The 16,321-nt window shown below is 32.6% G+C and overlaps 1 protein-coding gene across 1 annotated transcript in view; it reads right to left on the minus strand.

Moving 5' to 3' along the window:
• KIAA0825 (KIAA0825 ortholog) overlaps positions 1–16,321 on the minus strand; it is a 358,672-nt gene that overhangs the window by 248,119 nt on the left and 94,232 nt on the right. Inside the window, exons 7-12 of the mRNA XM_033110775.1 lie at positions 14,349–14,443; positions 11,219–11,446; positions 9,602–9,867; positions 8,089–8,239; positions 3,682–3,872; positions 1,126–1,308 (exon numbers count right to left, since the gene is read on the minus strand). Coding sequence (XP_032966666.1) covers positions 1,126–1,308; positions 3,682–3,872; positions 8,089–8,239; positions 9,602–9,867; positions 11,219–11,446; positions 14,349–14,443 — 1,114 coding nt within the window. The remainder of the gene's footprint in view (positions 1–1,125; positions 1,309–3,681; positions 3,873–8,088; positions 8,240–9,601; positions 9,868–11,218; positions 11,447–14,348; positions 14,444–16,321) is intronic.

The raw sequence follows: 16,321 nt of genomic DNA on the forward strand, positions 1-16,321 counted from the left end.
GCTCAAGGTGCCGTGTTCAATCTTAGTTGCAGGGGGCACAGCCCACCACCCCTTGCGGGAGTCAAACCGGCAACCTTGTGGTTGAGAGGACGCGCTCCAACCAACTGAACCATCCGGGAGGCAGCTCAGCTCAAGGTGCCGTGTTCAATCTTAGTTGCAGGGGGCGGAGCCCACCATCCCTTGCAGGACTCGAGGAGTTGAACTGGCAACCTTGTGGTTGAGAGCCCACTGGCCCATGTGGGAATTGAACCCACAGCCTTCGGAGTTAGGAGCACGGAGCTCTAACCGCCTGAGCCACCGGGCTGGCCCGATAAAGCGACTATTTTAAAGGAGTGTTTAAACAAAATTATATTAATATTTTATTATAAGGTCTACTGCAACCTTTCTATATTACAAATTTAAATAAAATAAACCAGAAAAGTAGTTCAAAACTTTTAATTTCCCTAAATTTTACTTATTTATCTAAGTAAAATATGTCCACATTTGAAAAATGTAATCCCTTACTCCTTGCCTATTTTCACTTGCCATTACTATCTCAGACACTAAAGCCTAATACTAAAAATGCAAATCTATGGTAGATTAACTAACATTATTATTATTAACTGAACCACTAGGTCTTGTCCAGATTTGGGCATATGTTAGAACCATTTTTTTAAATTTTAAATTTTTATTAGAGCAAATCCCTTTACATATAATAAAATTAAAAACTGAAAAACAAAAACCCACAAAATTTAAAGAGCAAAATGCCATTAGATATGGTTTTATTTTCCACAGAATTTTAAGATATGAACTAAATAACCAACTCATTAATATAATTTGATTATTTAAACAATTCAAATAGTGAAGTTCCAATGACCCTGATTGTATTGGAGACATGTCAACTGAATAGGACTAACCAACAGAGACACAAAATGGTGTTAGAGACACAAAATTGCTTTAAGAATAAAGAAACCCCTCTTGATTAGTGTTAGTTTTATAAAATGGCCCAATTCACAATATCAAAAACACAGTTCAAAAATTTCTAGTTACTACTTTACACAGTTCAGTTCATAACAGTTCATAACTGTTAAATCACATTATTTTATATATCAGAATAACTAAAAAGAGAGTATATTTGATACTTACTGATATAATTCAGTTAATGGTGAAGTCAAAATGACCAACGTTGTAAACAGATTATTACAATGGGTATGAATTTTAAAAATTTTATCATCTGTATACTCATGGGGATTCAAAAGTTTCTTTACAGATGTGCAAACTGACCATAACATGTTCTCAGTGCATATTAAAATTGTTGTCACATCAAGTCTATCGGAAAGAAATGGAAGAAAATTGTGTTAAACAAAATTGTTTTCCTACGTGGATATACACTATCAACTATATCTCTTGTATTAAACATATAAGAACAGAAATATTTGGTTAGATACCAGAGTTTCAAAAATCAAAGACAGACAGAAAGACTGAAAGATAGGTTTTGAGTTTCCAGGTGCCAGCTGACCCATAATATCATGATTTTTCATCTTTAGGCATGGGGAGGTCTATAATAGTGAAGTGTTCTAGCAGTGTTTTTTTAAAACATAAATGTTTATTTTGCATTATCAGAATACTATTAAAGAAGTTCAAGAGACTTTCTTTGAAATTACATTCAGCAAAAGAAAAGCCAGATTAAAAGAAAATTTGGTCTTATGCACATATATATGATAGGTAAAAATTTGACAGCAGAACAATTCTCCTCATTCAAGTACAAGCTGTCAAAAGAAAGTTACAGGGTTTGGTCACATGTTCCCCTAGCAAGTGGCAGATGAGAAAAAGTGACCCACAAGCACTAATGTAGAAACCTATAGTTTCAGAAATTTCCAATATTAAATAAATTTTTGGAAAATATGCTATCACATTTATCTTATTCATAAATTCATTTCTTTGTTTTTATCTTTACTGAGTTTTAATAGGAACCCAAAGAACTGTTTCAAGATTATTTGGGTATATGACTAAATTTTACAGACATCAGCGAATTCCCTCTTTTTTTGTTTTCTTTTAGATTCAATGTTGAAGAAATAGAATACGGAAATTTTGAAGTTATACAAAGAAACATAAGTTCAAATCTTTTAAAATGATATTTTGGCTTCAAATTTGTTATATATACAATAAATTTATACTACTAATAAACAAATTTATATATTAATAATACATAACACATATTATATATAGACCATATCTATGGTTTTGATTATTTGACAGTTGGAGGCTACTGGAATACTATTAATAAAAGGAACAATAATCACTTTTAGGAAGGTTTAATTGTCGTTTGCATCCACTTACTCTTACAATTACAAATCCAAGATTTATGTATACACACACACACACACACACACACAGACACACACACAATCTGATTTCCACACTAATGGTGGTTTAGGAGTAAACATTCAAATAAAAAATATTTTACTTAGAAAAAACTAGAAGAAATAACTCTAGCGTTGCATGGTATTTTTATGTAACCAGGCAGAAAACAAAAACCAAAAGTCTCTATAGTACAGTTATTTAATTAAATATACTACCTATTTCATGAGCTAATAGTAAATCTAATTTCACCGACATCTCATAATGACTTGCCACCTCATAGTCAAAAGTGATTTACGCTACATAAGGAAAAGAATGAAGGTATTCTTTGCTCTCAAAAGGAATTTTCCATCTATTCTTCAGAGTTCAATTTAAAAAACAAAAAATGCTTGGTCAGTAATTCAAAACAGCCTGTGCAAAATACCATATTTATGAAACACTGTAGCAAGACCTAAATGCCCTTCAAATACAGCTTGCTTTACAAGAACATGATCAGGAAATGATTCCTACTGCCAAGAAGAAAAAAAAAAGCCCCTGAGGTCTGTAGGTTCCTCCTAAAATGTATCTATATATACCTATAGATTTAAAAGGCAGGTCTTAATCACATTAGTCAGAATATTTATAAAACAAAAACTTGCCTTCATATAGACCATTGTTGTCACGTAAGCACATTTTTGTAATATTCATTGCCTAGGTAACTCATGAAATTGGACTATAATTCAGTCTTTAACTTAATACCCAGTGACTATTGCTCCTCATTTTCTCTGATTTCACATTTTGTTGGACTGGCTTTTAGTAATACATAATGAAAAGAAAGAAATAAAATAAAGGAAAAGAGGAAAGAGGTAATTAGAATAGATTAAGGAGAAAAATGACTAGACAAAGGAGTTTCCTTAATGAAGATTAACTACACTATTTAAAGGCTTCAAAAAAAAAACACTAAAAAACTAAAATCCCCTGCTTGCTTAGAATCTTAAAGTCAAATTGACTATCACAGCACTGCTGTTTTTCTCCATTTCAGGACTGAATTTTATCTTATTTGTTAATCTATGTGTGTGTGTGTGTGGGTGTATCCTAGATTGTAATACATCTTGAATTATTTTTTAGAAAGAAGTGGATTCTATATGTGATTTTTAAGAACAAAAAAGAGCAAAGTTATTTGATTCACATTCCATATTTCCATTTAAATATCTCAAGAAAATTGAATACAATTTCTTTTCAGATGTTAGAAACATGTTAAAAATACAAGGAGTTATGTCACGAGATTCAGAATTACATTCTGCTTTATACCAAATGGTGAAAAAAAATTTCTTGGAAAGCAATAGTTTTCACATCAATTACCTTATCTGTGGAGTTCTTTTATAACTTGGATGGGCCCGAGCATATCTGCAGGCCAGTAGACCCAAAGATTTTTCCAGAACTTCTGCTAGAATCTCCTGCGCTAACTTAGAGGGCAGAATGGTCCAGAGGTCATGATGAAGAGCCCAGAAGAAATAATGCCACATCTGGAGTGAGAAGGAGCATCTTTCCCCCTGGCAAAACCACCACACATTAAACAAAAGAATCACATCTTCCAAAATGTCTGTTTGCTTCCTATGAACCTAATTAGTTCAGGCTGAAAGGAAATAGCTGGCGAGTTTGACACACTAAATGACCAAGAAAGATTTTTGACAAGATGTAAAACATCTTTACTGACAAAGGAACATATGTTTCATTTCAATTATGAGATTAGATATTCTAATGCAAATCCAGACCGCAAGAATTTCACCTAGCATATTCTTGATTTACCTACTCCTGGCCTACAGCTGAAAATTTACTTTTAAACAATCAGCTTTACAGTTGCTAAACAAGTCATGCTAGTTTAAGATAATGGGCTGGTCCTTCTAAAATTACATTTTAATTATTAAAATTAAGTATTATATATTTCCTGAGACTAGCATTACTGAGATAATTTTACAAATGTTTTATATTTCAAATTATAATAATGACAGGAGCAAAATTTGACTTACACACTGTATTCTTATCAACATCTATGAAATCAAGGGGGATGGGTAACTATTGAAGGTTTTTACATTAGGCTATTTTATCCATGGTGCTTTAATAACAATACTAGAAACAGATACCACAATAGTCTGATTTTACAAGATTTTGTAAAGCCTAGGCAGATGTTATTATTTCTTAGTATTTTTATAGCATTTCATCCTTCCAAAGGGCCAGATTCTCATTCCTTTCCTTCTCCTTATAGATCTCTTTCTGTGTGACAAATTTTCCCTGACCACTGAGAGAGATCCAACGTTAGCCAAAGCCAAAGGGGACAGACAGAAATAACAAGATAGCTCAAGTGATTTACAAGCACTAGTTAACATGATCTCAGGGAGGTATGCTAGTAGTTTACTTCGAACCAAATCAAAAGATTATTTAAAATAGAGTAGAATGCATTTTTCAAATATTATCTTGAATGTCACTATATCAAAAGTTAAACTATTATAGTAAAACTTCCCATTTTATCTCTAAGCAATCCTCTTTGAGTTAAAATTCCTGCTTTGCCCACTACTTAGATTTCTCAAACAAATGTCATCTAAAAAAAGAATCTCTTATATAATAAGTGGATAGTTTCTTATGCATATGCTCCTATGAGTGTTTTTCTTACATATTACTCTTCTGGTAATTTCTTCTATTACTAAAATCTTTTGTACCCACTGTATAATAATAATTTATATTATCTATTGACTTTCAAACGGAGTCTATAAATGAGAAGAATTGTATCCTTGGGTGGGAAATGTGGGCCTCAAAATTTCAGATTCAAGTGCAAACTGGAGGGGACTTTGACTTCTGACTTTCTGATTAATGTCTATCAAAACTATTTAAGAAAAAAAAATCACAAAATTAATGCAGAAGTAGCAAAATCGCATTCCTTATGCTTTCTTTGTTGTGTGCTCTGTGATAAAGAATGGTTTTTAAGATTTCCTAAAGTAAAAAAGGAGTTTTAAAATTCAATTTTCTTATATTTTTAAGTGTTGTATGTTGTAATTAAAGAAAAACTGACCCCAACTGATGTAATCATTAATATGAATAATTTACACTTACTTTCCCCCTGGTAATGGATAGGTGCTTTTAATTATGTGACTGGCATGATTTCTTACAGTTTTCAAAAATATTTTTAAAAAAATTCCTTAATGTCTACCTTTAAGCAATAAAGGAGAAAATAAAAATAACTTTAGGCACCCAGATTTCTTCTCCTAAAAGTGAAAAATACTTATTTTTAAGATATAAATTTCATGTTTATATTCCAAAGTGGTCATCATTCTCATAATTCTCTTCAAAATGTGTATAACTTCAATGTATCCAAGGGTTTTCATTAAACTAAATGTGATTCATTTATTTTTCTGACCTGTTTTTCTATTTGTTGACATTTCAAAATTATTCTGCTAGTAAACATCTGTTATTTTTGTAGACCCACTGTAATGTAAACAGATGTGAGCTTTTATTTAGATTATATATCAGGAAACAAGCAGCTGGGCTTTATTATATAAGCCACTCAATATTATCTTTGAACAGACAATTCTTTATTCTTTGACTGTTGGAAAACACAAGTTGCTAAAATTGAACAGATGTCATCTATACTAAATGCTTAATTTTAAACATGTAATCTGAACACCCACTGTGCCATCTGACCAGCACCTCATCAGAGAGATACCAAACTCTTTGACTCTCTCAACCTGACAGTTTAGAAAATGAAAATGATATAACTGGGGCTCACTTGATATCACAAAACATGAGCAAATATTGCTCCATATCTTGTAAATTCTTTCACTATTTCTTTACTACACTCTGCACACGGCAATAGGGTCCCCTGAGATCTCTATCCTACCCTTCGCCTCCATTCAAGCAGATTTCATCTACTTTCCTCTCAAAACAGCCCAGCCAAAAAACCAGTCCTGTTTCACAAATCAATTGGAATAATGGGGAGAGGAGAAGAAAGGGGTCAGTAAACGGGCTAAAACCATGTCAGGTACTCCAGTCATCAAAACAGTTTCAAATCTGTGCTAATTTTAGAAGGTTCTAATTTTGGGTAAATAGAAAAGCAGTATCACTTTATTTTTCTGAGCATAAATAACAACCACTAACTCTGCAATTAAATTGTAACTACTGACCATGTAAGTATATGGAAGCTACAGTACCATGTAATCACAGGGTACTATAATAACTATCTTGTTATTTCTGTCTTTGAAGCTAAAGCATTGTCATAAGATCTAAGAGCTGCATGTTACATGGTAATTTGTTTTCTTTTATAAATACTTGGTAACTTCAATAACAGGTTCTCAATGCATCCACTTATTATTTATACTGTTCAACTCTTCTACATAGTTCCCAATTTGCATGAGAGGAATATACCTCTATGTTGGACATATGGTGAGATGATACCTGTTTTTCAATGAAAATGTCTTATAAAATTGCTCATTCGTACACTGACATACTGAAATAGTTTGAAACATGAGATGGATTCATTTTCAACCTCTCTGTTTACCTCAAGGCAAATAGGGAAGCTGTGATGCTGCCAGAAGAGGCAAAGACCAATACTTTCATCCTTATCTCAGGCTACCAGCTGTACCATACCACTTTCTCGTTCTCATTCTGCCCACTGCTGTTTGAAGTATGTCAGGTTTGGGAAAACTTTATATGGATGCTCTTGCAAAAAGAAAAAGAAGGGCCTCTAAAGGAGAGATGAAATGGCCTTAGAAAAAGTGAAAAGTCCTTTAAAAGAGCTTATTTGCTGTTCTTCTCTGTTGTGGCAATATTTATTATGATAATAACTCCAGCACAAATGGCGCCACAGGAACCTTTAGTGTTCAGGAGGTGACTCCATTGAATAAAACTCCACTCTGTTTTTTTCTATTCTCCATAGTGATTAGGACAATCAAGACCAGCAAAAGTCAGAAGCTTCAATCCAGAGGAAAGGCTACATGAGAAGAGCTAATGAAGCTGGTCTTGAGTGATGAATTTTTTTTTAAAACACTGATAATCTTTTATTAAGATATTATAAATGTTTCATCCTGTCCTGGAATCAACTTCAAGGAACTTCAGATATTGTAGCTTATGTATAATAAATAGGATTCAGGGAAAGGAAAACTAATAAAAGCTGATAATTAATAATTTTAGTTGATTTGGGTTTGGTTGTACTCGTAACCAATAGGCTTTAATTTCATACAAATTTGGGATTTCAAAACATGGGCTAAATGAAAATAGGTAAGCTATAAATGATCAGATGGGTCTTGAAGCACACTCATCACAACATACAATAAGGCAAAAGTAAGTATAAAGAATGAAGCTGCTTAATAAAAAATATTTATCAAACATAGAAGGAAATGATTAACAAGAAAAGAAATGCAAGGATACCTATAACTAGTCCCTTTGGAAAAAACACAAGGTTGTAGCATTTTGGCATTGTTATCTCTTTGAATTGTCATTGTATCTCATTATATTCCAACTTATTATATAGCACTGAAACACCGCAGCTCACATGAAGTTATTTTTACTTTTAAGCATAAGGAGAATTCTGATGTCTAATTATTTCAGGTTTTTCAAAACAGTGTTTTTCCTAAGTACAAATTCAATATTTTAAAAATATTATCCTAACAGCCTTAGTGTGTTAGTAATGTGAATCTCATGTTTCTAATTAGCCAGAAAGCAGGTAGGCAGTAAAACATATTTGTGTAAAAAGGAGGGATAGTAAACTTAACTTCACACCTCATAAAAAGCTTTGTAGTCGTTCCAGTGGTGGCTCTCAGCATCCTGTAAAATGCTTGTAGCACAAACTCTGACGCAGTAGTCCGTAACCTGAAACTGGAGCGTGTTGATGAATTCCTGATATCGTTGGACAGGCACCAGAAATATGGGTCTGCTCAGAGGGAATGATCAAAGAGACAGAGATTTAAGGCCTGTGCAGTAGGAGGTAACAATCTCCAGTACTACAAATGGTTTTGATTATTAGATATCAATCATTCATTTCCTCCTAGTACTGAAGTCTGCATCCACATTCACTTTCCAAAGAGCCAAAAAAAAAAAAAAAGAAAAAAAAAAAAAAAGCTGGTCTTTGTTTTGTGAGTCCTTTGAAAACGTACATCTGCTGTTCCACAAATATGCACGTCATCTTGAGACAAACTGCATTGTCAATACATCATTCAAAAATAAAAGTATTCTTTGTAAGCCTGTTATTAGAGATCAGTGTATTATTTAGCATTAGGTTATCGTTATTATAGAGAAAACATGCATTTGTCAGAACCAACTTTTATAAAGCTATCACAAGTCCCACAAACACAATCCTTTTATTTTAAAAATTGTAATTTTGTAGATGTCAATTATCTCATAAACTGTTTTAAAATACTCTACAGAAATAAAGTGATTTCTGGCACATTTAGTTTATCAATTCAAGTATGAATCACAACATCTGACTACTTATGAGAATTAAAGAAATATCATAGTTATATCCTACATCAAGCCAAATGTATTTTACTTTTATCTTTAGCTATTTGTATTATGCTTTCTCTCATGACTAAGGAATTGAAAAGGCTGAATGAGTAATACAGAATAGATTCTTGGGCTCACACTGGACTGCCAGGTTCACACGGTCCCTTTGCAAGGGGCCATGCTATCATCTAGAGAGTACAAGGGTAGCCAGATAGAGAATAGCTGTGGTCATTTTCATTTTCTATATAGAAAACACAGCACCTGTTTAGACTACTAATACATGAAAATTAAGATGCTTCCTCCTCGAATATTAAGGCTAATTTACTACTAAGTTCATGTTCTGAAACGTGTTTATGTTAGTCAATAGAATAGATTGAAATGCATTTATTTTCCGTCAGCTCCTAACATCTTGTTGGCTTAGAAACAAGAGAGAGGTGCATATTCCTCAACTGTGTATACATGGGACAAAAAGAAGTTTACTTTTCTTTTTTTGGAGTAGTCAGTACAATGTCCTTACAAAAGGGTTTGGTTTGGTCACGTCATAACAGCATTCAGAAAATTTGCTCCAGATTAGAAGCCTTTAGAAAAAATAGATATCTTTCTTACTATCTATGCATCTGGTTTAATATATTCCACCTTTTTGACATTTCTTAGTCAAGACAAATAAAAATAATTCGCTGTGTTTATTATTATTTTCTCCTCAAATATTATCATCAAAATTTCACTCTTGTGATATCCAAAGATTACATGTCATTTTCAGCACGGCCATCAATTTAATTTAAACAACACTCACTTCTTAGTATTTTCTTTCATCAAATTATCGTATTGCATAAAATGCTGGAAGACATATACCGCCGTGGAGAGGAGTGTGTGCAAGTTTTTCAGGGGTGATTTGGAAGGAACCTCCTTGCCTCTCTCTTGCAGTCTCTCCAGGACAGCTGTTGCCACTTTACAACAGGCCTCCACAAAGTTTGCTCTAATTTCCTGAAAAGAATCATCTCTGCATGCCAGAGCCAGTGGAAGCATTGTGTCAAGTTTTTCCATGATGTCAGAACAAAACTAGGGAGAAATAAATGTAGCATTGAGTTATTTGTACTCTGACAGAACCACATAATTTATGTACAGGGGAGCCAAATTCCTAAATAATGAATTTGGCATCAAACATAAATATAATGACACAACTTTATAGTAATCGATTTCTCAGTTGTAGAAAGTTAAGTGTCTTATGTCAAATAAGGAAATACCAAAATGATGCTTCTCTATATATAACCTTCAAACCTTATGTTTACCAGACAGATATTATGAAAAACTCATGAAATAGCTTTACATGACGATACTTTTATTTGTAGTGAATAGGACTCATAAAATATGTATCCTTGATATTAATATGATTGCATTATTATTGAATTTATTTTAATTTTCTTTTGCTAAATTTTCATAAAAAATTTATTTTTTATTAATCACCACATATAAATAAGATTATATCAGTTTAACTTAATCTAGAAGCAACAAAAACAATCTCATGTAGCATCTTCTTACTGGTAAGAAGTCAGCAACTTTTAGAATATGATTAGCTTTTCACTAGTTATTATGAATCTACTCCTTCTTAATGGCAAAGAAGGTGTGGTAGATTGGACAGTGAAAATTTCCTCCACTCCAGATTATCCAACTGTGTTCCTGGGGAATGTTCTAGAGCTTCAAGGTAGCAGTAGCAGAATAGCAGGCCATCTTTAAAAACTGTCTTTTAAAAATATTTCAATCACAAATTGCTGAACTCATTGTGGACTTACTACTGAGTATCTATTATTTGCATAATTACTTCCTATTTTCTCAGTATGTTGTGACTCTCAAACCACATATAAAGATGTAAGCCTGATGCTAATGAAATAGAATATTCATTAAGAGGTATAAAAAGATTTAAAGTTTGCCCAAATCAACAAAAGACTCCTTCAACCTCCTAAATTTCTCCTGAAGTCATTCGAAGGTATAACTCAAATAAGCAGTTTTCCCAGCTCCTCATGAAATCACAGAGGCCTCCTTCTTAGTTGCCTAAGTCTCATGGAACAACAAGGTGGTAACAGGTTTAAGTACATTTCACTAGCAGTGGCCCATGATACCAGACAAGAAAACTGGTATTGGGTCAGGTATCAAGTATTTGCCAAGAGGCTCCACCATTTTTCTACAGGTCCCCTATGCAATGGCATATATATATATATATATATATATATATATATATATATATATATATGTATATATATATATATATATATATATATGGCATACATATATATATATAAATGGCATACATATATATATGTAAATGGCATATATATCTATATATAGATATATAGATATATATAAAATCATTATCGCAGTCTACAGTTTTGAAAGCATTTCATTTGATTCTCGCCTTTGCAATTTTCTTTGGTTGGTCCTCCTCAGAAACCACATGGCTCTCTTGCCAAACTTGTTGAACTTTTACAAGGTTCATAGCATAGGTCACAGCTGAAGACCTTTCCTTCTGTTCCTGTTGGAGAATGTTCATAGAAAAATCTTCAATTGCTGTTGTTACACAATGTGCCATGGGAAGAGATATTTCTTTAAATGCATTTCTCCAGCCAAAATCTAGTAAAGTAGCCTGAAATGTAAATTTATATGAGTTTATATTAGTCTTAATTCACCAAGTGTTTCTATTGTTATAAAGATAAAATTATTGCTCTCATTCAGCATGTTGAATATAGGAATTCTTTGATAAAATGTAAAGAAAGCCATTCTTACAACCTGAAAAATATTACCCAGTGAATAAAGCAATATACAAAAACATGTGCATTCTTTACACAGTAATATACTGACATTTCATTTTAATTCATCAGTGGATTTAATCAAAAACTTTTTCAAAATTTAATCTCTTAAATATAGTTCAATAAAACCATCTTTATGAGAACTGAAAGTTATACTTACTATTTATCACATAAAACAAACTTTAAATTCAATATATTTAATAAAGTCTAAATTAGATTTTATAGTCTTTTTTATAGTTTATTGTTAACAAGTATTGCAACATGACAGTGTTTAATATTCAATCTTTTATTTCTTTTTCACTATCAGAAATCCAGACAAGCCAAAAAATAGCAATAAGAAATATATTTTTCAGAGAAAATACAACACTTCACCTTCCTAGATTTTTACTTTAGAATTTTATTTAGTTTCTCCACTCACAAAGTGGTACGTGGCACTACTTCTGTTCTAGGCAATGAAAAATTAAAATGATCTGCATTACTCTGTATGGGAGGAGTGGGGAAGGTTGGGGTGGAGGCTGATATTATTTGTTTTCTTTTGGTCTTTGTCTCACATGGCAATATATTTATGAATGTGTATTTCCCCCAAATCCTCTAATATTCTCTAAAGTACTAAAAACATTATGGGTAGTCGGCTGAACCTAGTCTTAGAATTAAACTCTCCCTGTTTTAATGTAATCTTGTTTACAGTAACAATTTACATTCTCCACCTTCAGAAGACCTTAGGCTCAATATCCCGGACTAAATTACTAATTTTTCTGGATCTCAGGTTTTTTGTTAGAAAAATAAAAGAGCTGAGTTAAATGATTTCTATGATCTCTTTCAGTATAAAATTACTGAGATTATGATAATTATTTTCATTTTCTTGCACACATCCCACTCAGCATTAATTTCATGCTTTTTGTATATAATGTATAAAGTAATAAAGGTGATTCTTCTTCCAAAACTAAAATTCTATGATTTCATGATTCTATAACTGGAAAAAGTGTCTCTCATATTTACTATGCTTATAATTAAGTTGTAATTGAACTTTCCTAAGTTTATTTGGACCTTTAACATCAAAGAGCATGAAAACACATCTCTCACCTTATTTTTACATAAAATTATTCGATATTTGAATCTATGCAGCTCATATAATCTCCTTTCTTCTATGTGAAACTCTAGAAGTGTCATGGGTATAGTCCCTGTGCCATAATAGTATTTCCTTGGGACACATTTATGACAGAAATATAAAAAGGAAATCACCTCCATGAAAATTAAAAACAGCAACAACAAAAGTCTGTTGTTTTTTTTAACCCCATGAGGGCATGTCTATTTATTAAAATCATTCATTCATTCATCCAAGGAAACATATTCTGCTGAAAATTGCTGGTAATCGCCATGGCTATGTGTGTTCAATACCGTGGCCCCTGGTGATTTACATGTGATTCACATGTGATTTACATGGTAATTTACATGTAATTTACAAGGTTACAATACCTTGGCCCAACTGATGTCTCTTTTCAAAATATAGAAAATCAAGCACATTAATAGCTGGTCTTCAAAAGAACACTGAAAACCTTTACTACCCAAATGTCCTCCTAGAAGTTGATTTATTGTCATGAAATATTGTTTGCTTCCTTCCACTCTTACCTTCTGATGTTTGGCACCAAAATGTTCCAGTTAGACTATAGAACATTTAGTAGTTGATCCAAGAAGAAAGAGGAAATAATGTGGCTTTTTGTTCTGTGCACAAAGTAAATACCTGTTGAATCCCTTTCTTCAATTACCTAACACTAATTTCTTAATACCTACTCTGATTTTTGGTTAAAGCATGAATGTATAACTTTGCATTGTCCTGATTATTTTCCTTGCATTCTAACTTGAACTGTTAAAACTCTACGTTCTTTTGTCATTTTAAATGTTTGCCTACTATATCAGTCAGAAAACGGAAACCACTCTGGGTATTTCCAAATGAGAAATTTTAATGTAGGTTACTAAGGTGATGAAATTTTGAGAAGCCAAACATGAGTTGTGAAGCAAGACAGATATTAATGAGCAGGAAGCCACTACTACTCCTAGGGCTAGAGGAAGAAAGAAAGGGTTTAGGGACTATCTATGGGAGTCTAGTTCCTGGGGCCACCAATCAAAATTAAAGGTAAGGCAGAAATGCCAGGTGGAACTGAAACCATGGAGGGAGTACTGTGTGGCGGGAGCAGGGCCCGTGGAGGAGATGAAGGAGTCACAGATACTACTAGAGATGTTCCCTAAAACAGAGAGAGGGGAAGACATACTATGGTTTTTCTCCAACATCCACCCTCCCAGTCTTCCATCAATGCCTTTCATCGGCCAAACCTTCCCAGAAGCCTGGAAGACGTAATTCTCTATAACATAGAACAGAGCAGGAGAAGAGTGGTAATAGGTCTGAGAACAAACAGCACACAGAAGCCAGTTAAAACTATTCGTTTCTTTTTCCTTTCCTTTTTAATCTCCATTTCCCCCCTTTTCAACAATTATCTATACAAATTCTCGAAGTGTAGACCCTAAACTGGGATGAGATTACATACCTTTTTCCATCAAAGAGAACAGTGTCTCTACTAAATTCAATTTTTGTCAGAACTTAGAATCCAATTTTCAACCAAGAATTATTTTTTTAGTGTCAAAGGGTAAAGCTCAAGACATTTTTGATTCATAATGGATTCACAGACATATGATACTATTATATATGAATAAAGAAAAACCACCCTGTTTTTCCTCACTTACCTCTTGTACTGGCAGTAATTGCTCTGAAGGAATACTGGTTACATTTGCTCTAGGTTTCTCTATTACAGCTACTCTATTGGATGTGTCCAAAATTCCTATGCAATAGAAAAGCAAACAAACAAAAAAAGGAAACAAACACACAAACATACATTAAGACATTCCATACTAGTCAGAATTAATAGATTCTGGTTAAAATTAATTATGTAGAAAAGCTCTATCAAAAATATATACACACATACATATCAAGATGCAGAGAATATAGTCATTACAATAATGACAGTGTCAAAATATATAGAGTCCTTTTCCAAGCATACAAGTTGATGAAATTCATGTGCCATTTATATTCATATTTGATGTATATACATATGCAATCTGTAAAATTGGATCATCAATTCATTTTCATGATGATAATGTAGGATAAGTTAAGAGTACAAAGTAAATATTAACTTCCTTGTTCATGTAAAAATTTAAATTCTAATATATTGCATTTAAAAACTGGTGGTGTTCCTTAGCACTTTTAATAGTTCTTTTCTTGAAACACGAAGAACAAAATGGATAAACATCAGCATATTAGGAATAATTACATTCTTAATAAGTATATCAATAATTCATTGGAAAAACACAAACACTTGGACAGATAAGAAATAATCTCTGTCTCCTAAAATGGAAATATTTTCTCCAGTTTTAGTTTGTAGAATTAAGGAACTCTTTTCATAAGGAAAAAGAAAACCTACAAAAATGTAATGAACAAATAGGCCACAAAGAAATCTTTCCACTTTTCCATTAAGATTCTATTAATTATATTTTAATTTGATATGAATGAGGCAGTATTTTTCTTTCGTTCCTTTTTTTTTGCTTAGACTTGATATATGATGATGAATTATAATTATTATGTAACTTAAAAAAATGTTTAAGACCCTTAAGAGTTAGTTTCTCCATATGTCCTGGGTAAATAAATTTCGAAATCTTACTGATTCTTCTCATTAGGGCTTCTAACCAATATAGTCATCTAGAAGATCTGTGGTTTTTATTTTACGGGTTTTTTTCTAAATATGGTTCTATGAGCTTAATCATAAATGATTCCTAAGTAATACAGTTCACAGAAACATTCCCTAGAGAGGGAAATATTCTGTTTGATAAGGGATAATAACATCCTTTTGGGAAATTTTATCAGAGTTTATTCTGAAGAAAAGTTTTCCTCAGTTCTAGTGTTTCTTAATCATTTTAGATTTGTGAACACTTCTGAGAACATGATTCAAGTGACAGAACACTCTATCTAAAATGCACAATATGATTCCATGGTAAGTGCGCGCACGCACGCACACATACACACACACACACACACACACACACACACACACACACACACACACACACTATTGAGGATTCCCAGGCCCTCTTGTAAAGTGCATTCATGAACCTCATGGGCCCATGGACTGCAGTTCAGTAATCCTGTTTCATTTCTCAACACACATTACAATTTAGAGAAAGTTTTAGATCTGTGTTACACTGTTTAACCTAAAATGCTTTCTTTATGGCTTGTTTTTTATTATGTCTTTTTAAGAAGATGGTACTATAAATAAGGATCAATTCTAATATTGCAATAAAATCCAGATTAATCCAAGATTTTTAAATAAAGAAAAGGAAACTCTAAGGCTACTAAAAGAAAATATGGAATATATTTCCAGAAGATCTGTGTAGAAAAGACTTCAGAAGGACACAAATTGCAGAAGCCATAAAACAATTCTGCATAACAAAAATACCATTAACAGTCAAGATAGACAGGACAAACTGACTTGGCACTCTCAAAATGTCCATATCTTTTTTTTTTTATTAATATACTTTTTTACAGCAGTTTTAGGTTTACAGAAAAATTAAGCAAATAATACTGAGTTTCCATATACTCTCTCTCCTCCTACCCTCAGTTTCCCCTATTGTTAATATCTTGCATTGGTATGATATATTTGCTATAA

This window comes from Rhinolophus ferrumequinum, chromosome 7 (assembly GCF_004115265.2).
Source record: "Rhinolophus ferrumequinum isolate MPI-CBG mRhiFer1 chromosome 7, mRhiFer1_v1.p, whole genome shotgun sequence".
NCBI lineage: Eukaryota > Metazoa > Chordata > Mammalia > Chiroptera > Rhinolophidae > Rhinolophus > Rhinolophus ferrumequinum.